This window comes from Schistocerca piceifrons, chromosome 4 (genome assembly GCF_021461385.2).
Source record: "Schistocerca piceifrons isolate TAMUIC-IGC-003096 chromosome 4, iqSchPice1.1, whole genome shotgun sequence".
Lineage (NCBI taxonomy): Eukaryota > Metazoa > Arthropoda > Insecta > Orthoptera > Acrididae > Schistocerca > Schistocerca piceifrons.
In genome coordinates, this window is record NC_060141.1 from 125,478,556 (window position 1) to 125,504,253 (window position 25,698).

Genomic DNA, 25,698 nt, shown 5'->3' on the forward strand with positions numbered 1-25,698 from the left:
GTTTTGCTTTTGTTGATGTTTATCTTATATCCTCCTTTCAAGACACTATCCATTCCGTTCAACTGCTCTTCCAAGTCCTTCGCTGTCTCTGACAGAATTACAATGTCATCGGCGAACCTCAAAGTTTTTATTTCTTCACCATGGATTTTAATACCTACTCCGAATTTTTCTTTTGTTTCCTTCACTGATTGCTCAATATACAGATCGAATAACATCGGGGAGAGACTACAACCCTGTCTCACTCCCTTCCCAACCACTGCTTCCCTTTCATGTCCCTCGACCCTTAGAACTGCCATCTGCTTTCTGTACAAATTGCAAATAGCCTTTCGCTCCCTGTATTTTACCCCTGCCACCTTCATATTTTGAAAGAGAGTATTCCAGTCAACATTGTCAAAAGCTTTCTCTAAGTCAACAAATGCTAGAAACGTAGGTTTGCCCTTCCTTAATCTAGCTTCTAAGATAAGTCGCAGGGTCAGTATTGCCTCACGTGTTCCAACATTTCTACCGAATCCAAACTGATCTTCCCCGAGGTTGGCTTCTACTAGTTTTTCCATTTGTCTGGAAAGAATTCGCGTTAGTATTTTGCAGCTGTGACTTATTAAACTGATAGTTCGGTAATTTTCACATCTGTCAACACCTGCTTTCTTTGAGATTGCAATTATTATATTCTTCTTGAAGTCTGAGGGTATTTCGCCTGTTTCATACATCTTGCTCACCAGATGGTAGAGTTTTGTCAGGACTGGCTCTCCCAAGGCCGTACATATATCAGAGCAATAACCAATAATGCAATATAAAGCCTCTCCCACCTGGAAATTTCCACAAATTATTTATTTCATTGATGTGCTAGTTTACACATGTTGACAAGATTAGGGTTGTAAGGCAGACAAATTATGCGTGTAGTACTTTTTTAAAGGTACTTAAATATTTGTAAACTACTTTCTCTGAAGAAATATTGACAGTAGCACAATCACAAATTTTGATGCAGCACACAAAGTCGACAAAACAAACAAAAATGAATTGGAGATAATGTCTACTATAAATGGCATATGTGCAATATTAATATTTTTGCACCAAGTTAAAACTATATGCCGGGCTGGGACTCAAATCTGGAAACACTACTATTTACACGCAGCGCACCACTAATCACTGCTATTCATGCACAACTTAAAGACCAACTCATAATTCCAGTTTGTTGTTCGTTTTCCTCCTTCCCTTCCTAGCTCTACAGAGTGACAAATTGAAACTTTGAATCGGTCCATGATGTATGCATCGAGAGTTTAACTGGCAATACACTGTCTGTGAAAGGCAGAGTATAAATACATGTTTCTTCGGCTGCTAGCAGAAGCAACTTCATTCTTTCAAAAAGAAAAGGAGGTTGATGTTTGATGTACTATCAATGTCATTAGAGCTCAAGAGCGCTGGAGCAAGAATCAAAAATGGAGTTTTCAAGGGAACCATAAGAACATTGGAAAATGACTCTAAAGGATGCACCATTTTATTTTTGTACACACTATTATTAATACAATAGAAAACCCCCTCATGGGAGAGGGAGTTTATTGTGGGAAAATTCTTAGGGGCTTTTCAGTGGGAATAGTACCAATCAGTCTACCCTTTTTACTGAATATAATGACAAAATATTGTTTCCCAATTTATCTTTGCTAAATAGTGAGAGAAATGTTTAAACACTGGAACTATTTTCAATAAAATCATATTAAAAATATTGTATGAAAAGCAACATTAAACTGGCTTTTAATGCAAATGATAGTGGAAACTAAAAATATCACAAATTTTATGGTTGTATGTTTTTTTTAAGGAAAAAAAATTAAACCCTGACATTGCTCAATGCATTTGCAATTGTGTGAATCTACTGGTGAACAAAATATTTGCCAAAGAACACTTCATCACAGTAAAAGATATGCCTGGAGACAACTTTGGAAATTTTAGATTATTAATCCACTTCTATTTTGTTTACTGACAGGTAAGAGATTGGGGAATGACAATTAACACTCAAAATATTTATGGTGGGTCTTTTAATGCATTTTCGAGACTGCCTGAAAGGTTCTTAGGCAATTGTGGGTAGCTGTAATCACTTGTTTGTCACAGCTACAAATGACAGAAGTTGCCTCACTGAAACTAGCACAGTTTTCTTAGTACCAGTGAACACAATGCCAAGGAACGCTATAGTTGTAGTTATTACATGGGGAAACCCTCAAATAGCACATTTTCAAGGTTATTTACAATGAGAATTTGTGAGGAGGAAAAAATCAGTTATCAGTGCTTGATGAACTGTGCTATTTGAGACTTACTTATTATTTCTTGTATTGTGTAATATAAACAATGTAGCAAAAGATAAGATCGCTACTTACAGTAAAGAAGCCACACTATGTTGCAGGCAGCCACAATTAAAAGACACTTACATAAAGCTTTTGGCCACAGCTCTCTCATACATATACGCAAGCGTACCTCATGCACACACGACCGCCAACTCCGGCAGTGATGCCTTAGCAGCCAGAGTTGGTGGTCTTGTGTGTGGTGTGTGTTTCTCTTCTGCTGATGAAGGCTGAGGCCGAAAGCTTTGCGTGACTGTCTTAATCATACCTGTCTGCAATTTAATGTGTCTTCTGTAAGGAAAACAGCAATCCATCTTTTCCTAATTGTTGATATTCATACGTGGAGTTTCCATTGTTTGACAACGTCATATAATTTCTGTTTAATATTTCTCTTGTCTTTTGCTTGAAGGAAGGAAGGAAGGAAGGAAGGAAGGAAAGAAAGAAGGAAGGAAGGAAGGAACGAAGGAATAACATTCCACAGTTGACAAAGTCATCAGAAACAGTGATTTTAGTAAACTCTGGGTGAGAAAAAAACTTAGAAAGAGGGAAGAGAGAGAGAGAGAGAGAGAGAGAGAGAGAGAGAGAGAGAGAGAGAGAGTGTGTGTGTGTGTGTGTGTGTGTGTGTGTGTGTGTGTGTGGGCACACGAGCACACTCGTGTGCACACTTGCTCATGTGTGCATATGCGGGGAGGATTTTCGGCACCTGTATCTTTTTCTAGGAAATAACTCCTAGCATTTGCATTAAACAACTTATCAAACGGCTGGTGTGGATCTAAACCTTCCGTCTTCCACTGCAAGCACAGGTCTTAACCACTGAGCCACTTCGTTCAACTACTTAATGTTCATGGTGGGATGAAGAAACCAATAGATTGAAATGTGTTACAATATTGATATTACAATCATCTACTTGAAAAAAACAAAGAAAATTAATAAATTACTTTCGTTACTTTTCCAAAACAGTTAAAGTTCTGGGTCCTGACAACATACTTCCAATAAAACCTATGAGACGGATTAAATAAAAGAAATAAAAATAAAAAATACGTTAAGTACGAGTGAAAACAAATCCAACATGGAAGGCTCAATTGAGAGTGTAAATGATGAGTCCATTCATTTGCTTTCCATACCATAATGTTAAATTATATTCAGAAGAAACTTTTCTTATTATAGCTATCAGTAACATGCCTTACAATTTGGTTTGCCAACAATTACACATATTTCAAACATCAAATGAATTCTATAAATTAACAGAGTAGAGGAAAAAAGTTATTATGAGATTAGCTGTAGCAGTAGTATGCTGCAAAAGGAATTTGCCATCATGTTTTACATGATTGTACATGCTAAAAACCAAGTGATTAAAAATATTTAATTAGTGATCTCCAAAAGTAGCCCTGTACCAAAACAGAGCAAAATTGAGCAATTATTGTAAAGAGGCAGCGTAACATACAACAATTAATCATAACCCACTGACTATATTTACCTTGAAATAACATTTCAATATCTGAGTAATAAAGCATCTAATAAAAGTTAATAAAAAATCAATATCACACGGTTTTGTTCAAGAATTAGGTGCAACCACCTTCATTTATTTTTCATGAATTATGCTGTTATTGCATATGGCCTGTTGTACCACAGTGAAACACATTACTGTACAATGTAATAGTGTTGTTCATCACAAATATAATTCTGTTGTCACAAATTTAGGTTAACTATTGCTCTATGATGAATAACTATCAAAAGTTAGTCATTAAACCAACAGCAGAAACAATAAGTGAGAAGGAGAAAACTTTTCTGTAACTAATACTGCATTAAAATACTTAGTCTAAGTAAGCAAAAACAAACTGCCTGAAAAAAAGGTGAAACACCCAGAAGACACAGTCAAACTTCAAAATAATTTCATACATATAGACACAATTGGTGGGTGCGTAAATGATTAGCGCTGCAATAACTGTGACTGGTAGAAGACCGACACAAGAGAGCAATATTGCATTAGATGTTAAGTGCTCTACATCTACATCTATACCCTGCGAACCACTAGGAAGTGCATGGCAGAGGGGTACATGAGCAGCAACTAGGGTTCCATTCAAGTATGGAGCATGGGAAAAATGATTATTTCAGTGCCTCTGCGCGTGTTGTAATTAATCTATCCCTGTCCTCATGATACCTAAGGGAGCAATATGTAGGGAGTTGTTGTGTACTCTATAGTCACTATTTAAAGCCAGTTCTTGAAATACTGTTAGACTTTCTCAGGATAGTTTCAACCTATCTTCAAGAGTCTGCCATTTCAGTTCTTTCATCATCTTCTTGACACACTCCTGCAAGTCAAACAAACCTGTGACCGTTTGTGATGACCTTCTCTGTATGTATGTTCAATATCCCCTGCTAGTCCTATTTGGTTAAGTGTCCCACACGCTTGAGCAATATTCTAGGATAGGTCTGCATTTTTCTAGTATTTTACCAACAAACTGAAGTCTGCTACATGGTTTACCAAATACTGAGCCTATTTGACTGTTCAATTCCATGTCCCTACTAAGTTTTGCACACAGGTATTTGTATGAGCTTACAGATTCCAACTGAGACTCACTGATATTATACTCATAGGACACTATATTTTTTTGTTTTGTTATGTGCATAATTTTACATTTCTGAACATTTGAAGCGAGTTGCCAATATCTGCAGCAGTTAGAAATCTTATCGAGGTCTGACTGAATATTTTTACGGCTTTGTTAAGACTGTAGTTCGTTGTAGATGACTGCAGTATCTGCAAAAATTTCGAGGTTATTGTTAATACTGTCCACAACATCATTAATAAACAACAGGAACAGCAAGAGATCCAACAAGCTTCCCTGGGACACACCTGAAGTTATTGCTACATCTATCGATGACTCTCCATTCAAAACAACACACTGCATCCCCCCTAGCAAGAAATCTTCAATCCAGTCACAAATTTTGTCCAATATCCTATATGATCATACTTTTGATAGTAAGTATAGGTGTGGTACCGAGTCGAATACTTTTTGGAAATCAAGAACTACTGCATCTACCTGACTGCCTTGATCCATGGCTTTCAGGATGTCCTGTGAGTAAAGTGCGAGTTGCGTTTCACATGATCTATATTTTCAAAATTCAAGCTGGTTGACATGTATGAGATACCTCACTATGTTTGAGTTCAGAATATGTTCTAAGATCATACAGGAAGTGGATATCAAGGATATTGGATGGTAGTCTTGTGGATCATTTCTGCTATCCATCTTGTACACAGGTGTGACCCATGCTTCCTTCCACCTACTGGGCATGGCTTTTTGTATGAGGTATCTTTGACAGATTTTAGTTAACAGAGGGACTAACTCAGCTGCAAATAGGGTGCAGAGTAAGGATTCCATCAGGCCATGGGGCTTTGCTCAATTTCAACAATTTTAGCTGTTTCTTGACGCTACTGTTACTAATATTTATTTTACTCATCTTTTTAGTGGTATGAGAATTAAATTGGGACAATATCCTGGTTTTCCTTTGTGAAGGAACATTTGAAAACAGATTTAAGCATTTCAGATTTTGCTTTTCTACCCTCAATTTCAGTTCCTGCCTCATTCATTAGGGACTGGATGCTCTTCTTTTGGGACAGAAAAGGTGTGATTTTTGTGGATTTCCTGGAAAGAGGCACTACAATAAACTCTCAAAGGTATTGCCAAACTCTGCACAACCTCAGAAGAGCAATACAAAACAAGCACAGGGGAAAGTTGGGCTCAAAGATCTTGCTGATTCACGACAACACCCGGGCCCACACAGCAAATGCCACTCGTGAAGTTCTCGAATCTTTTAAGTGGGAGTTGTTTCCTCATCCGCCGTACAGTCCCGACCTGGCACCGAGCGACTTCCACTTATTCCCAGCAATGAAGAAGTGGTTGGCTATGCAGCATTTTGATGACGATGCACAGCTTCAAGTAGAGGTAACCACGTGGTTGAAGGGGCAGGCGGCCGAATTTTACGACGAAGGAATTTCAAGCTCGCCCATCGCTATGATAAGTGCCTTAATTTAAATGGCAACTATGTAGAAAAGTAGTATTCAAGTGTGGCTTTCATCTGTATATAATAAAAAAAAATTCCAATACTTTATTTATTTTTAATTCCAAAACGTAATGTACTTTGTGGATAGCCCTCGTATTTCCCATCATGAGTGGGGTTCTGGACTATCTGTTCTAGGTAGCTTTCAGACAAGGCCTTTAGTAATGTTCACAGGATGTCATGTCACACCCACCAGTAACAAAACTATAATTGTTCCAACTGATTGTCGGATAATTAAAGTCTTCTCTAAAGAGAAGCAAACAATTTTTTCCTCTAAAGTTTTTGGTTATGTCTGGAGATGAGCCTGCTGATCGCTAGGAGGAGCCTATTATAATTTTATGTCTTCTGTTGGTATTAAACCTTGTCCAAACAATCTCACAAGCAGCTTCAACTTCTGTCTCAGTGGATTTGAGTTTCTTGTCTACTGCAACAAATAAACCACTTCCATTACCCAGTACTGCTTGAATTTTCTTCAAAGATCTCACTACTGTCAACTTCAGGTTTTAACCAAGTTTCTGTCTCTAGTATTATGTGAGGTTCAGTGCTTTTTAGGAGCACTTCAATTCAAACTCAGGCAGTTTGTTGTGAATGCTTCGGCAGTTAACCACTAGTATTTTGATACACCCCCTTGTGGGAGGCTTTTCTTTTGATCCAACACTGACACTTCTGGGTTTCCCACAATGTATTGTTATCTAGATTGGGTCAAGATTTTCGTAATCTAAAAAGCGCTTGTAAGCACCCCACACACAGTCAGCTACCTGAGTAGTACCCTATGATGTGTAGTGCACACCTGCCCCATTTAAGGGGACCCTACAGTTCTCAACCCTATGGCACAGTCTAAGAAGTCACTTTCTAGCTTGTCACAGAACCTTCCGAGTCTTTGGTTCAACTCATGATCTGTTCTGGGTACACTGTTGCAGTTTGTGAGCTCGATTCACTTTTCACAGCCCCCCCATATACACATTTATATGGCCAGTGCACTATTGTTTAACTTTCCATAAGCCTCATTAATAGATTGCAGGCAAACATCCACATACTGCTACAATGGTTTCCTGTTGAACATCTATGAGGAGTAAAACCTAGCCACAAAGTTCACATTTCTTGAAGAATAATCAAGTACATATGGAGCAGACACCGTCACTGTTTTTACACTTGGCCTAATTGTTTAACACTTATTCTACAGTTAATTTGAAGCATTGTTGATGTTCTAACCAGCACAGGTCATTCGTTTGAAACTCAGCTGTGGACTGACTGTCTCGCGACCAAAAATCGGGCTCTTGTATATCATCACAATAATAGGTGCTGAAACTATACATTTTTCGAAGTTTAATTTACAGAAATTACAATTAAAACTTAACTCATTAAATTAACTCAATACATCGAAAAATTGCGTCCTTTTAACAGTTTCTTCTACAAGGGTTCAGCCGAATTATTTGTTTAAATGACAAAATTGACATATATCATTAAGCAAACAATACTTTGGACAAAACTGTTAATTACTTTGGAATTAATTAAGGGCTGACTTTGCTAACATATTTTTGAAGAGAGCCAAATGTTACTAGCATTTCGTCTTCCAAATGTTTTTACTTAGTACAGAATTTATAGTTGTTTATATGTCAACAATAGAATTTAAGTTATGAAACAATCACTGATTTCAGCCTCTAACAAAAGATACTAACTAGGAATAGTTGAAATAAATTAGAAAATCACTTGCATACCTAAAACTAAGCACAAAATTAGATCTGGTGTTATATTATTTAAAACTGACGGCCAACCTATCTCTTACATGACACTGCAGATTCTACTCGCGTATGGTAATGGTAATTAGTAAAAAGTGAGAAAATGAATTTAAGAAGGCAGATGGCAAAACAAGAGAGGAATTAAAATTATACCAGCTTGCTTCATCACAGGCTGCTTTGCGATTTTTGCGTTTACAAACTGTCACTTTCAGTACTCTTACAGTAAAGGATTCGGAGAGCTCCTCTGTCTCTTGTGCTATGTACTGATTTAAGATCTTTTTAATTTTTGTGCTGTTATTGTTCGGGATTTCCTGTTTAAGAAGAGCTAATGTGAGATTGGGTCCGGTTTAACATTTGCATGTGGTACTGTGCAGCAGGAACACTCAATAGGTACCTTTAAAAGAGTCTCCAAGGCCCTTCAGTTACTTGCACTCATGGCAACATTGATCAGCTTGATCAGTCGCTCTCTCTTTTCCTTTAACATTGAAGAGACAATGAGCCTACTCTTCATGGTAATGTGCCAAATGATGCTGTCAGTAATCTGGCCGCAGAAGATACAGCTCAGGTTCTTTCCACGTTTATTTATTTTAAAGTACTACAATAAGTGCATTATCATGTAAGAACTAGACGACTCAGTTTCAAAAAATCAAACTACAAGGTGCACAACTTTGCTTCCATTGTTTTTTCCCCAACATCTGAGGCTTTAATAAAACAAATTGGCTACACATGTACCATTCAAAGTATTTTCCATCGCTGGCCACTACTTTCTCCCATCTTTCGGGCAGTGTACAAATCCCACACGAAAAAAAATTGTTCATTTTTTGAAGTGATCTACAAATCGATCCAATTTGTGACTTCTTTATGAGATTGGAAGTGCTGGTCAACCAGGCCATGCGCCACTGATCTAAACTGGTGATGGTCGCAGGGAGCAATGTCTGGAGAATATGGCGGGTGGGGTAGGAGTTCCCATTTTAACCTTTCCAAGTACATTTTGACCTCTTTTGCAACATGGGGTTGAGCGTTGTTGTGCTGAAAAATCACTTTATCGTGCCTTTCGCTGTATTGCGGCCATTTGTTTTTGGATGCTATGCTCATAACACATTAACTGTGTTCAATAATGAGCACCTGTGATTGTTTCACTTGGTTTTAACACCTCATAGTAGATGACACCGAGCTGGTCCCACCAAATACAGAGCACGATCTTGGAGCCGTGAATATTCGGTTTGGCCGTCGACGTGGAACCATGGCCGGGACATCCCCATGATTTTTTTGCGTTTAGGGTTATTGTGATGAACCCATTTTTTGTCTCCAATCACAATGCCATGCAGAAATCCCTTCTGTTTTTGCCTCTGAAGCAACTGTTCACAAACACCGCTCAACGTCTCTTGGTTTCAGCTCATACAGGACCCAAGTTCCTTCTTTCTGAATCATGCTCATAGCCTTGTGATGTTTTGAAATGGCTTGCTATGTCACTCCCACTAAACATGCCAATTCTTCTTGAGCTTGACATGCGTCTTTACTCAACAATGTCTCCAATTCTGCATCTTCAAAAACATTCTCTCTTCCACCACTATGCTGGTCTACGACGTTAAAATCACCGTTCTTGAAGCGTTGATACCACTCATGACACGTTCTTTCACTAGTAGCATCCTTACCATACGTACTTGAGAGCATTCGATGGGACTCAGCCGCTGTTTTCTACATATTGAAACAAAACAGTAACACCTCCTGCAAATGATGAGAATTAGGCTCGTAAACTGACATTTCCAATCAAGAATAAATTTATGATGCAGACACAAATCGACTAATGTTTGAATGAGATGTTATGGAACTTCATATATTTCAACAAACGATTAAACATGATCATTCCTATTCCATCAGACATATTGACACCTACCTTGCAAGATAGACTGTTGATGTATGGGCAGTGACTTCACTCAGTGCAGCCCACTCCATAAATGCTAGCAATTCCTGAATGGAAGAGATTAATGCAGTCTAGCAGTATCACAATTAATGGCAGGAGAAGTGCAGTAACTTCCTGGTCATCCATTAATTCACAACTAAGTGACTACAACACAATTATGCGGCTTTGCAATATGCTACAATCACAAACAGCAGCAAGATGCCACATGTAGCAATTCAATCCCTTTTCCACCAACACTACATAGGTTATTGACTATCACACTTATAAATTACACACTTTTGAGCCATTGTTTATTGGAACGTATTTTACATAAAAGTTCATTTAACAAATGCTAATAAGGACTCACTAAACTGAAAATAATTCCACCCTAAAATACAAGTTCAGGGAAGTTATTTTGATTACTCATATAAGAGAACTGCACAGGAAATGCTGAGGAGATACAGCCTGACTGTAAGCTGAAAAGTGAGCAGTGCTCACGTGGGAAGGAAGTCCTGGAAGAATGCAACAACTGCTGTACAGCATGATTAAAAACAATTTCTCCTCTAGCATTGTAGAACGGTATGCAGTTTCTGCCACTGTATGTTTCTTCATTAGTCTGTAGGAAATTTAATGTATTTCAATTTTGTACTGGGAAACGTTTTCACTAGAACCTGCAGTTATTGTGATAGTCAAGAACCCCCCCCCCCCCCCCCCAAAAAAAAAATGTGACCTTTACATATTCCCCATCCCCACCCATCGGTCAGGATTTTTAAGTTGCTCATAACACTTCCCCTTCCACTGTACAAAAATTTGAGTACTTGAATTACCCCTCGGACAACATCTTTCGTAGACTGGGCTATAACATGGTTTAGGACACCTTCTGTCAAAATAGTGACAAGTTCAGGTAATGATGATGGCAGCAATAGCGATTATGCACCTTTCTCTCCAAGGTAGACCACAAAGGCTCAATAACACTGAAATCTGGTGACTGTGGTAGCTAACGGAGATACAACCACTCATCCTTGTGCTTTCACAAGCATTCAGGGATGATGCGAGCTGAGTGATAAGAGGCCCTGTCATCATGAAACACAGCATCACCACTGAGGAACAAATATTTTATTTTACCATAAGATGGTTTTGATCAGCTAAAATGGTCACATAATTCTTGGCAGTAATGTGACCTTGTTGCTTAACCATGGAGCCTATGGAATACAAAGATATGGCTGTCCGAATCATCAGTGGTGGCCCCTCCCTCCTACCCCCACCATCTAGCAGTCTGCACTGTAGGCTTAGGACGGTGTACGTAAAGTTGATCACAAGTTAGAGTTAGTGAGAAACAAGAGGCATCTGACCAACTGACTTTCTTCCATTACTTCATAGTTCATGTTTTATGGCTCTGGCAAAAAATTTTTCCTTTTATGGGCATTTGCAACACTGGTGTGTTTTTTTGGAATTCCAGCTTCTCCTGCACTTCCCAGCTTATGGAGCTCCCTTCATGTTGTTTTGATGCTGACAGAGTTTGTGAGTGCAACATTCAATTCTGCAGTGAATCTGCAGCTGTCATCCTTCTTATTTTTCATCACAATTCTCTTCAACAACCATCTACCACAATCAGTCAACACATACTTTCATTGCATTGTGACCTTTTGGATGATGTTTTTCCACTTTCCCTGTACTCAATACAAATCATCGATAATGTGCCTCCTGACACCCCAAACGCTTCAGCTCTCTTGGTTATGGAATCGCAGCCCCCCCCCCCCCCCCCCCCGCCAAAAAATCATACGAGCACCAACAATGTGCCCACATTCGAAGTCTTCACTTAGGTCGGACATACAACTACACGGAACACTGTTATGACCACAACTGACACTTCCAGCATATTGAAGGCATTACACAGGTGTGATTTGTGATCAAACACAACAGTGCCACCTGCAGGCTTGACTAGCATCTGCATTATGTTCACACATGCATTTGTCATTATGTTTTCATACTTTCCTTGAATCCCGTGTGAATACTGCCTACCCTGCTTGGTTCTTTAGAGGAAACATAATGGTTCTGCCACACTGGCTAGGTCGTTACGTTCATTTTGCAAGGTAACAAATTTATGGCAGATAAATCTGCTGTCAACCTGAAGGAGCTTTGAACACCAAAGTGGTTTTCTAGATACACCCTTACCTATCATTTAATGTGAATTCTAAATAATTGTGCACATTGGCGTTTTTCACTTGGCACAAACATCACCAGAGGTGAAGTAGTGATAAGGAACGAATAAACCACCAAACTGAGCCTGTGCTGCAGAAAAAAATTAACATAACTTGCATGGATTAAGGAGAATATCAAATCAACTAAACAGTGAAACACCGTCAAAAAAAAAAAAAAAAAAAAAAAAATTTCCTAGGTTCCACAAATCCCACAAAATAACCGACAAAATTCAACTTGACGAGAAAAATTTGACAAACAAGATCGTGGCTGTCAATCAAAATTGGCTCTTGCATCATCGAGGCAAAAACATGGGGCACCCAGAAAGACATCCCTCTGACAATTTCTCTCCTTTATTCAGTAATGCATAAGATCTCAGCTTGGTGTGTGCCTTCATATGACAATGAACACTAAACGGGTCCCTGCTTGTTAGTCAATAATGATCAATGCTTTTCTGTCTTGTACAAAGTTACGAAGGATTTTTTGGAATTGACAAACACATAAAAATATTTCTGGAAGATAACTGATGTAGCATCTATTGATTGTTGAGAACATTTCCCCGAAAGGCTAAATGTGAGCAAAAATAACTGATCAATATAGTTTTCAGGAAGCAGAGGTAACATGATATTATATCAATGAAATCACACATGGCATTTTTCTGACAAACTGTGTGATGTATGTCACACAATCTTTAATGATAAAACATGTTCAAAGGCAATATAAAAAAATTAAGTTTTGTTATTGTTGTTTGGGTCTGGGGCAATCAACATTTATCTCCTTAGCATCATTGAATATTTTAAAACAACTGAATACTTTTCTCTGAGTATGTTAAAACAATATTAATAATCATAAGATAAAATAATTGTCAATAAAAGATATAATGTCTAAAAACTGTTGCTCTTCAACCTCTTTTAGAAAAGTGTGTGTGGGGGGTGGGTGGGGTGGGGGTGGGGGGGTGGGGGGGTGGGAGGAAGGGAATCAGCCACTCTCATAAATGTTATGTTAAAACCTTCAAATGCCCCCCCCCCCAAAAAAAAAAAAAAAAAAAAAAAAAAAAAAAAAAAAAAAAAAAAAAAAAAAAAAAACCGCTCATCCTTCACTCAGATCTACAGCACACTGTTTCACAATGATGTAGTACCCAACAGAAAAAATATTAAAAGCATAACAATAAAATAAGACTACTTGCAACTGTATCACAGTTGCTTGTGACTCACCCACCTCTGATATAAGAATGTTTAAAGAGCTTGCATCTTGAATACTAGTTAACATTTGTATCTTAATTTTGTAACCCTGCCAGATATGTTGATGACTCAATCAGTATAATTGTGCATACGTCCATCAAGGCTATTAGGTGTAGTGCAGGAGGATACATCCTTCGGCAGCAGGTCATGTGGCAAAACACCTGCAGCAGATTTAAGGGCTGCTGCGGACACCAGTCACAACCAGCTCATGTTTACACCAAGTTCTCTGGTGTCCGTATTGATGACGGCCCTGTGCTACATGATTTTCTCCTGGATTGTGACTTGGAGACTTCACTGATACCTGCTGATGTTGGTTAGCACCTGAACTTGCTTGTCTGCCTGAAGCCGTACTGTTTTCATTTAGTGTTCAACCAACAGCTGTTAGTGAACTAACTGACAGCATGTGCACATCATTTGTACTTGAGTGTTCCACTGCCAAATACACTCCTGGAAATGGAAAAAAGAACACATTGACACCGGTGTGTCAGACCCACCATACTTGCTCCAGACACTGCGAGAGGGCTGTACAAGGAATGATCACACGCACGGCACTGCGGACACACCAGAAACCGCGGTGTTGGCCGTCGAATGGCGCTAGCTGCGCAGCATTTGTGCACCGCCGCCGTCAGTGTCAGCCAGTTTGCCGTGGCATACGGAGCTCCATCGCAGTCTTTAACACTGGTAGCATGCCACGACAGCGTGGACGTGAACCGTATGTGCAGTTGACGGACTTTGAGCGAGGGCGTATAGTGGGCATGCGGGAGGCCGGGTGGACTTACCGCCGAATTGCTCAACACGTGGGGCGTGAGGTCTCCACAGTACATCGATGTTGTCGCCAGTGGTCGGCGGAAGGTGCACGTGCCCGTCGACCTGGGACCGGACCGCAGCGACGCACGGATGCACGCCAAGACCGTAGGATCCTACACAGTGCCGTAGGGGACCGCACCGCCACTTCCCAGCAAATTAGGGACACTGTTGCTCCTGGGGTATCGGCGAGGACCATTCGCAACCGTCTCCATGAAGCTGGGCTACGGTCCCGCACACCGTTAGGCCGTCTTCCGCTCACGCCCCAACATCGTGCAGCCCGCCTCCAGTGGTGTCGCGACAGGCGTGAATGGAGGGACGAATGGATACGTGTCGTCTTCAGCGATGAGAGTCGCTTCTGCCTTGGTGCCAACGATGGTCGTATGCGTGTTTGGCGCCGTGCAGGTGAGCGCCACAATCAGGACTGCATACGACCGAGGCACACAGGGCCAACACCCGGCATCATGGTGTGGGGAGCGATCTCCTACACTGGCCGTACACCACTGGTGATCGTCGAGGGGACACTGAATAGTGCACGGTACATCCAAACCGTCATCGAACCCATCGTTCTACCATTCCTAGACCGGCAAGGGAACTTGCTGTTCCAACAGGACAATGCACGTCCGCATGTATCCCGTGCCACCCAACGTGCTCTAGAAGGTGTAAGTCAACTACCCTGGCCAGCATGATCTCCGGATCTGTCCCCCATTGAGCATGTTTGGGACTGGATGAAGCGTCGTCTCACGCGGTCTGCACGTCCAGCACGAACGCTGGTCCAACTGAGGCGCCAGGTGGAAATGGCGTGGCAAGCCGTTCCACAGGACTACATCCAGCATCTCTACGATCGTCTCCATGGGAGAATAGCAGCCTGCATTGCTGCGAAAGGTGGATATACACTGTACTAGTGCCGACATTGTGCATGCTCTGTTGCCTGTGTCTATGTGCCTGTGGTTCTGTCAGTATGATCATGTGATGTATCTGACCCCAGGAATGTGTCAATAAAGTTTCCCCTTCCTGGGACAATGAATTCACGGTGTTCTTATTTCAATTTCCAGGAGTGTATACAAAACTATGTTCTCCTGGGATAATGTGGGAGCTATTCAACAAACTTCTAGACTACTATATTCACAGTTCATAAGAATATGAAATGGAATGATCACACGGGTCTGTCATAAGTACACCAGGTGGCAGGCTGCAGTTAATTAGTAGAATATTAGGGAAATACAATCTGCCTACAAATGAGACTCCGTACCAAACATTTGTGTGCCCTATCTTAGAAAATAGTCAAGTGTGGGAGATCCGCACTGAATAGGACTGATAGTGCATACTGAAAGGATACAAAAAAGGAGAGCACAAATGGTCCACATGTTCATTCGGCTAATGGGAGTGTGTCAAGAGGGCAATGAAAGAAATGAACTGGCAGCAAACTATCTTGTGAACACCTACTAAGAAGTTTTTATGGCAACTTTAAGTGATTGAGTCTAGGAATATGTTACAATCTCCTATGTATCACTCCCATAGGGATTGGAAGGACAAGAGTATGCTAGTTATACTAATTACAGTACATACTGAGGCATTTAAGCACTCTATACAAGAAGGAAACAAGCAGCAGCCCTAGTAACTGGTCCAAAGGTAGTTACCCTGTGCCACGCACTTCACAGTAACTTGCAGAACATAAATACAGATATAGGTATTCATTAGTTTACTAATAGGGAAAGGGGTGATCTGTACTTACTTTCTTAGGAAAAGAAAAACTACTTAGCAAAGACCGCAATAAAACACATTAACGTGGATAACGATTTCAGTTAACTACATTACCATCATTAGATCTGTAATAACATTACGAAGGTGCTAAAAACTATTAAACAAATAATGCCAGATTAACTCATAGAGGAATCAATGACAACATACCTTCATACACGTTATTACATTCATTTTGTGCCAGATGCATACAAAATCTTTCCATTAAATCTCCATATGCACAACATATGACTTGACTGATGTGTTGGCACGTCACAAGTAAAAGTTTAAAATTACTATGTACACAAATCACCACAACATTGTATCCATATAATCACACGACATGCCTACTAGTGCACCACAAGACTGACTGTCAACAGCCAATACATAAAGTAAACTGACAACAAGATGACAGGTGTCGCCGCAGTGCCTAGTTTCTAGCATTAAAAGTCAAATATGTAATTTAAAACCAATGTGCTCAATGTAAGAAGCAGGTTGTAACAACTGTTGACCACTTTCTGTTGGCATGGCACAAAGCAATTATGGACTTGATACAGGCAATCACATTGCCTAATCTTTCTGTGCTCTAAGCATGGTGTATTGCACTATAATAGTATAATTTTAAGATTAGCTGTGCTAGCTCCAGAGTTTGGGTTGAACACTGCTGTATTTTAATATTTTTCCTAAAAGTTTTTTGGCATTTAGTCTCGTTCTTTTTATAATGTTGTTGTGGTGGTTTTCAGTCCTGAGACTGGTTTGATGCAGCTCACCATGCTACTCTATCCTGTGCAAGCTTCTTCATCTCCCAGTACATATTGCAGCCTACATCCTTCTGAATCTGCTTAGTGTATTCATCTCTGGGTCTCCCTCTGAGATTTTTACCCTCCATGCTGCCCTCCAGTACTAAATTGCTGATCCCTTGATGCCTCAGAACATGTCCTACCACCCGATCCCTTCTTCTAGTCAAGTTGTGCCACAAACTCCTCTTCTCCCCAATTCTATTCAATACCTCGTCATTAGTTATGTGATCTACCCATCCAATCTTCAGCATTCTTCAGTAGCACCAAATTTCGAAAGCTTCAAACGACTTCCTGACACTTAAATCAATACTCGATGTTAACAAGTTTCTCTTCTTCAGAAACGCTTTCCTTGCCATTGCCAGTCTACAATTTATATCCTCTCTACTTCGACCACCATCAGTTATTTTGCTCCCCAAATAGCAAAACTCCTTTACTACTTTAAGTGTCTCATTTCCTAATCTAATTCCTTCAGCATCACCCAACTTAATTCGACAACATTCCATTATCCTTGTTTTGCTTTTGTTGATGTTTATCTTATATCCTCCTTTCAAGACACTGTCCATTGCTTTCAACTGCTCTTCCAAGTCCTTTGCTGTCTCTGACAGAATTACAATGTCATCGGCGAACCTCAAAGTTTTTATTTCTTCTCCATGGATTTTAATACCTACTCCGAACATTTCTTTTGTTTTCTTTACTGCTTGCTCAATATACAGATTGAATAGCATCGGGGAGATGCTACCACCCGGTCTCACTCCATTCCCAACCACTGATTCCCTTTCATGTCCCACGACTCTTATAACTGCCATCTGGTTTCTGTACAAATTGTAAATAGCCTTTCGCTCCCTGAATTTTACCCCTGCCACCTTCAGAATTTGAAAGAGAGTATTCCAGTCAACATCGTCAAAAGCTTTCTCTAAGTCAACAAATGCTAGAAACGTAGGTTTGCCTTTCCTTAATCTTTCTTCTAAGTCGTAAGGTCAGTATTGCCTCACGTGTTCCAACATTTCTACGGAATCCAAATTGATCTTCCCCAAGGTCGGCTTCTATCAGTTTTTCCTTTTGTCTGTAAAGAATTCGTGTTAGTATTTTTCAGACGTGACTTATTAAACTGATAGCTCGGTAATTTTCACATCTGCCAACACCTGCTTTCTTTGGGATTGGAATTATTATATTCTTTTTGAAGTCTGAAGGAATTTTGCCTGTCTCATGCATCTTGCTCACCAGACAGTAGAGTTTTGTCGGGACTGGCTCTCCCAAGGCTGTCAGTAGTTCTAATGAAATGTTGTCTACTCCCGGGGCCTTGTTTCAACTCAGGTCTTTCAGTGTTCTGTCAAACTCTTCACTAAAAACGTGCATCTCTATCTTCAATTCCCATAAGGCATGGCTGTCTATAACATGCTGTTGCTTCGTGAACAGTCAGTAATGCTGTTGCCTCACGAGTGAGATAAACAGTCCCATGACGTCATACTGATAAGCTTATCTGGGCGTGGCAGGAAGTAAGCCCGCTCAGTAGCGATCTCCCATTTCATCTTCATCTACATCCTCTTCCATTTCCATAATACTGTCCTCAAGAACATCGCCCCTTTTAGAACTGGGTTTCCATTTGAGCTCTTGATATTCATGCAAGTGGTTCTCTTTTCTCCAAAGGTCACTTTAATTTTCCTGTAGGCAGTATCTATCTTACCCCTAGTGAGATAAGGCTCTACATCCTTACATTTGTCCTCTAGCCATCCCTGTTTAGCCATTTTGCACTTCCTGTTGATCTCATTTTTGAGACGTTTGTATTCCTTTTTGCCTGTTTCATTTACTGCATTTTCTCCTTTCATCAATCAAATTCAGTATCTATTCTGTTACCCAAGGATTTCTACTAGCCCTCGTCTTTTTACCTACTGCTGCCTTCACTACTTCATTCCTCAAAGCTACCAAATCTTCTTCTACTGTATTTCTTTCCCCCATTCCTGTCAATTGTTCCATTACGCTCTCCCTGAAACTCTGTACAACCACTAGTTCTTTCGGTTTATCCAGGTCCCACCTCTTCAAATTCCCACCTTTTTGCAGTTTCTTCAGTTTTAATCTACAGTTCATAACCAATAGATTGTGGTCAGAGTCCACATCTGCCCCTGGAAATATCTTACAATTTAAAACCTCGTTCCTAAATCTCTGTCTTACCATTATATAATCTGTCTGAAACCTTCTAGTATCTCCAGGGTTCTTCCATGTATACAACCTTCTTTCATTATTCTTGAACCAAGTGTTAGCTATGATTAAGTTATGCTCTGTGCAAAATTCTACCAGGCGGCTTCCTCTTTCATTTCTTAGCCCCAATCCATATTCACCTACTACGTTTCCTTCTCTTCCTTTTCCTACTGTCGAATTCCAGTCACCCATGACTATTAAATTTTTGTCTCCTTTCACTATCTGAACAATTTCTTTTATCTCATAATACATTTCATCGATTTCTTCATCATATGTAGAGCTAGTTGGCATATAAACTTGTACTACTGTAGTAGGCGCGGGCTTCATGTCTATCTTGGCCACAATAATGCGTTCACTATGCTGTTTGTAGTAGCTAACCCGCACTCCTATTTTTTTATTCATTGTTAAACCTACTCCTGCATTACCCCTATTTGATTTTGTATTTTTAACCCCATATTCACCTGACCAAATGTCTTGTTCCTCCTACAACCAAACTTCACTAATTCCCACTATATCTAACTTTAACCTATCCATTTCCCTTTTTAAATTTTCTAACCTACCTGCCCGATTAAGGGATCTGACATTCCACACTCTGATCCGTAGAATGCCAGTTTTCTGTCTCCTGATAACGTCCTCCTGAGTAGTCCCTGCCAGGAGATCCGAATGGAGGACTATTTTACCTACGGAATATTTTACCCAAGAGGACGCCATCATCATTTAATCATACAGTAAAGCTGTATACCCTTGGGAAAAATTACGGCTTTAGTTTCCCCTTGCTTTCAGCCGTTTGCAGTACTAGCACAGCAAGGCCGTTTTGGTTAGTGTTACAAGGCCAGATCAGTCAATCATCCAGACTATTGCCCCTGCAACTACTGAAAAGGCTGCTGCCCCTCTTCAGGAACCACACGTTTGTCTGGCCTCTCAACAGGTACCCCTCCGTTGTGGTTGCACCTACAGTACGGCTATCTGTGTCGTCGAGGCACGCAAGCCTCCCTACCAACGGCAAGGTCCATGGTTCATGGGGGGCTTTTTATAATTGTTTAAAAAAAATTTAATTTTCATTAGTATTTACGTTGGCACTTACTTAGCTGTGTTGTCACAAAGGTACTAGCAGTTTGTGATGATATAATGCATTTATCATAAATGGTAGGTTTTAAATTATGTATTTGACTTTTAATGGTAGAAACTATGCACTGCAGTGATGTCTGTTGTGTTTGTTATAAGTTCATCTTGTTCATTGGCTGTTGACAGTCAAGTCTTGTGGCGCCCTAGTAGGCATGACATGTGATTATACGGATGCAAGGTTTGGCAATTAGTATACATAGTAATTTTAAAATTTTACTTTTGATGTACCAACACATCATTCAAGTCATATGTTGTGCATCTGGAGATTTAATGGAAATATCTTGTATGCATCTGGTAAAAGATGTTTATAATAACCTGTATGACTGTATATTGTCATTGATTCCTCTATGGGTTAATTTGGAATTATTTGTTTAACAGTTTGTAGCACCTTTGTAATATTATTACACATCTGATGATGGTAACATAGTTTACCGAAACTGGTTATCCACAATAGTGTGTTTTATTGCGATCTTGGCTAAGAAGTATTGCTTCTCTTAAGATATAAGTATTCACTTCCAGGAGTTTCATTTTACGTACTTCCAGAAGAGTCTGGAACTATTGCTTTCTGTGATTTATTTGTACCTAATGGGTGCTTAACAAAATCTGTATTGTTGAAGAAGGGCGACTTACAACACACTGAAAGAAGTTTTGATCACTTGTGCCTTTTTAAGAAATATGCTGCATTCATCTGATTCTCTACAATACGCAGCAGGTCAAGTCCATAGATAACTATATAGCTACCTTCTTGTCAGTAAATAAAACAAAATGTTACAAGATGAACTTTTATTGTTTCATTTCACTTCACTTCATAGTGTTACAAGCAAAAAGATGACATCAGTTGTTGAAGAATAAGAATACTAACTTATGGAATAAGTCTGTACATGTTGGCTGTTAAGAATATGCCATTAACTATGCATGGAAGAGAGATTTTAAGGCAGTCTTCAACCCGAATGCAGGTTTGAACATAACAGTGCTTTACAAGACATGGTCCTATTGGAGTTAGTATGCTGAAGGAAGGAAGGAAGATTGCGTTTAACGTCCCATCTACATCGAGGTCATTAGAGATAGAGCACAAGCATGGATTGTGTCAAGAATGTGGAAGGAAACTGGCCACGCACTTTCAAAGGATCCATCCCGGCATTTGCCTGGAGTAATTTAGGGAAATCATGGAAAACTTAACATCTGGATGGCCAGACATGGGTTTCAACCATTGTCCTCCTGAATGCGAGTCCAGTTTCTAATCACTGCAGCACGTCACTCAGTGAGGTGGTATGCTCTCATCTTCTCTGACATTTGAACTGGCTTACTCAGCCAGTTATTGGGGGACCTAGACTTTAATGTTGACTCTGAACCATGGTGCAACTTGGCATTTTTCACGGTAATCAACAATTTCATTCGCCATGCAGACACACATCTCCAAGTACTTTGAAGTGTGAAAACAGTTTATTCAAATATTGTAAAACAAGCGATAGTCTCACATTTTCATGTGAAGTTGAATTAATGGTATGGTACTGTCTCTTCTGTACTTATGAACTTATAGAAAAATGACCAGTTATAATGAACTCTCACTGGGGTATTAACAATTATGAAGCTAGACTACCCAAAGCTGATCACTGAAAATGGATATCATAAAGCAGAAGTACAAACCAGACCATTAAAGCAAAAAGTGTCTTCAGGAAAAAGCAAAGAATTTAACATACCAATATAAATAGCTGTCAAATTTAAAAAAGAACTGGTAAAAGTGTTATGAACACAGTGTTGCTTCATATACTGAGAAGACTGAATTTGTCTGAGGCATGACTCTATAAAGACAGGCTGACAAGATAACAATGAAGTGCCACATATTGGCAGTGAGAGGAGAACTACTGTAACAAAATCAAAATCGAGGAGCAGGGTGACAGTAAGGAGTAAGAACATATTTGCCTTAGGTGTATAAATTACAAAAGAACGGGGTGTGCTATGAAGAGAGTGTAAGATGAACTGGAACTACTGCCTATTAGTTTCAAATTGATCAGCAATGGGAATTATGAACTAGAATGAGTATTTAACTACAACTCCTTGCAGACTGTAACAACACTGCAGATTTACAACCAAAGAGTGAAGAAAATATGAACTCCTTGTGAGGTATTATTGAGGCCAGCAATACACTTTCACAGGAAATTTTTATGTGATTGTGGGCTTACTATATAAAACACTGTAACTTTAAATAAATGTTTACTGCTCTAAATGGCAGAAATAAAGCTTTTAATTACACTGACAGGCAAATTTGCTGCCATGCAGCTTATACTATTTTTACACTTATATGTGCTACATCCTTACAAAATTATACTTTTATTTTACTGTTACCAGAAAAATATAATAAGTGAATGTCGACATTAATGAAACAATAATCAGTATTAAACCCACAAACTGAATGCTCACCTTCACATTATTAGATACTGTGGGAGATAGTTCTGCCCCTGAAGATTCATTTACATTATTGGAAGGGTTGTTCTCTGAATTAATCTGAGTATGTTTTCCATAACTGGCAATGTGTCGGAACCAGCGACAGACATGAGGGAGGTTTTCTGGTGGTTCACTTTCTACTGCAGAAAATGTGATAAAATCTGACTGGCTTATCACAAACCCTTCCACAAAACTTTTATCTGAAAGGTGACAATTCAGCACTTCCAATCCCTCTTTTGTTTTGAGGTTGCCGAAATTTGGCAATCTGTCTGCCATTATTAGCTAAAAATCTGTGTACTGGATTCAAAACTTCTGTAAGGAGTAAAAGTTTAGAAATAAGCTGTTTGATTGTTATTTTCATCTAAATCAGAAAGGCGTTTATAGAAATTTCACTCATTCACACACACACACACACACACAAAAAGAAAGTAAGAAAGAAATACCACACTGAAACAAGCACCAAAAAAATAAGAGTACACTGTTAGTTCTCTTTCAATCACAGAGCATTTATGAATACAGGGAGAGAAATATGATGAATTTAAATACATGTGATGTACAGGAAACTTCTTCAAACTGATTCCGCTTAGAAGCAATACAAGCAAGCAACCTTTTAAAAAGGGGAGAGGGGACAAGCACTATGACAATAAGTTTGCAACCTTATATATATCCTTCGTTGCAAAATTTGTTCACTGAAGATTTTGCAATGATGCATTATGTACTATTCAGCCATCACAGATTGTTAGCATAGCTGAGTAGTAGTTATTTGGTGTACTTCTGCAGAAAGAAAAAATACTGTTGATTAAACTTTACCTGAGTAACAATATTACGCAACAAGTGTTCAGGACTAGCTCATTACCATGAATCCGAAACTGGCACTGGTCACATCCAACTTATCATCTGCATTGCTAGTAACTGTCAACATTATTTTAGTCAGGGTGGAAACTTGAAAAGTATACCATCTAAATGCATTGTAATGTGTTAAAATCATGAGGCAGAAGCAACGCCTTATGCCAATTTTAGTAGAAGACCAATAGTACTGAATTTGTGTGTTTTGGTGCTCTGTGATGTATACTGATATGATGGCTAAACACCCACATTGGGCTACCATCAGCATATGACAAAGAAACTATGGTTTCTGTATCAGTCGCTACGCAGTGTGCATGATGCCAACTTGGATTAGGTTAGTGCTTAATCCAGAACACCAGTCAAAAAATAATTTGTACACAGCTTAAAAGTGTTTTAAATGATGTAGTGTATGCAGAATATGGAAGCAGTGCAGTAAGATGCATCCAAAATGTTCACCTTCAGCCCTCTTCCTGACTCTAAGCAAATAAGAATACTAAAAACACTGGAAATATTTACAGTACATTTACTCCATTATAAAGTTTATGGCTGACTCACGATTTTAAAACAGAAGCAGACTCATAAAAATATAATAATATCAGGAATAAAAGTAACATCCAGCACTTGTGATTTATCAGCACTCTGTCACAGTGAGATGCTAAGAACACAACCGTAAAAATCACTGATTGTCTCACTAGTGAAGAAATGGCTAACATACAAGTAGGTGAATTTTGAGAACAAATTGAAATATTTTCTATTTTTGATTTTCCTCAAACTTGGATGAATATATGATATTACAACGTGTTGATGAGAATGAATGAATCAAAAATGTGAACTTAAAATTAATTTTGTCGTAAATAGGTGCAGCATGTACTCATGTAAATGACTAGCAAGCAACCATAAAAGCTCTTACAAAATGTGTTAGGCCTAGTTCATTATTTGAAGTTCTTTGCATACTACAGTTCAGCATAGCAAGACCAGTGGAAAAAAGACATTCTGATTTATCTTACTTTACACATTGCAAAAAGTTGTTGTATGCACAAAATATAGCTAATTATGCCATCATAAAATAATTAAATAATTATTTAATTGCTTCTCACTAATATCCTGGATTTCTAATAATTTCATGAAGTTTTTTGTCAGTGTAGTTTGCTCAGCCTTCAAAAGCTGAAATAGAAGCTTGCTACCCGGATTGTATAAAATCAAGTTCTCGGATAAACACAATGCAATTCAGGAAAGAGTTTTGTTTCAGAATGAAATCAGACTACAGACACCTTGGCACTGCATTCTGAATAGGACATCAGTTGACCTGCAGGTCACCATCTTTTTCATACTGTGCGTTAGGTATAAATGGATGACAAAATTTACAATCAGCACACGTATCTCCACGTCAGCAACATTAATTTGCATAACTGAAGCCACTCGTTTTACTTTTCGACTGTTCTCATGAAGCTCAGACGTTGTTCCATTACATCCACCAAAGAAAACCTTGGTAGTTTTAAAGATTAAATCCTGTACCTATATGTGATAATTCGTCATGTTGTAAAGAGAGAGAGGGGTTGGCCAGTACTTACCTCAGCTCAGTACAGCCGACAGATACACAAAACAGAACAGAAAATTTACGTATCCTAGCTTTGGAGAACTTCTTTCCTTCATCAGGGAGGAGAGTGGGGGAAAAAAGGGGAAGAAGGGAAAGTGGATTCAGTTACTCACAACCCAGGTTATGAAGTAACAGGGGAATGGTAAAGCTTGCTGCTGTTGCTTCATAACCTGGGTTGTGAGTAACTGAATCCACTTTCCTTTCTTCCCCTCTCTCTCCCCTGACAAAGAAACAAAGTTCCAAAAGCTAGGATACGTAAATTTTCTGTTCTGTTTTGTGTATCTATCGGCTGTACTGAGCTGAGGTAAGTACTGGCCAGCCCCTCTATCTCTTTGTTAGAATTTTTTTCGTAGCTTTATATGAGATTTTCCATTAATCATTTAATTCATCATGTTGATCACTCAACTGCAAAAGTGACATTTATTCAGATAAATGGGATAAAAATAAGTACTTTGCAAAGGCACCTCAGCGTTCCTAAAGAAGCTTGTAATCATAATGGCATCTACGGTCGTGCTTCATGTGTTCCTGATACTGGATGCATTCTTAGCTTCACGACCTCAACAGATGTCCACTAGCTTTACTGCAGAGTCTGGAACAGGGGTGTCCAAACCAGTGGGCAACATGCAGCCCAAAGCAATTATCAAATTGGCTCAAGAAGTGAGTATGTGTCACTG

At 39.3% G+C, this 25,698-nt stretch overlaps 1 protein-coding gene across 5 annotated transcripts in view; it reads right to left on the reverse strand.

Moving 5' to 3' along the window:
- LOC124794732 (threonine--tRNA ligase 1, cytoplasmic) overlaps positions 1–25,698 on the reverse strand; it is a 170,179-nt gene that overhangs the window by 121,660 nt on the left and 22,821 nt on the right. For 3 of the 5 annotated variants that reach the window (XM_047258329.1, XM_047258327.1, XM_047258328.1), the window contains exon 2: positions 22,558–22,893. The exons of the other annotated variants lie outside the window; for them this stretch is intronic. In XM_047258329.1, coding sequence (XP_047114285.1) covers positions 22,558–22,857 — 300 coding nt within the window. In that variant the 5' untranslated portion in view covers positions 22,858–22,893. The remainder of the gene's footprint in view (positions 1–22,557; positions 22,894–25,698) is intronic. 5 annotated transcript variants of the gene reach the window in all.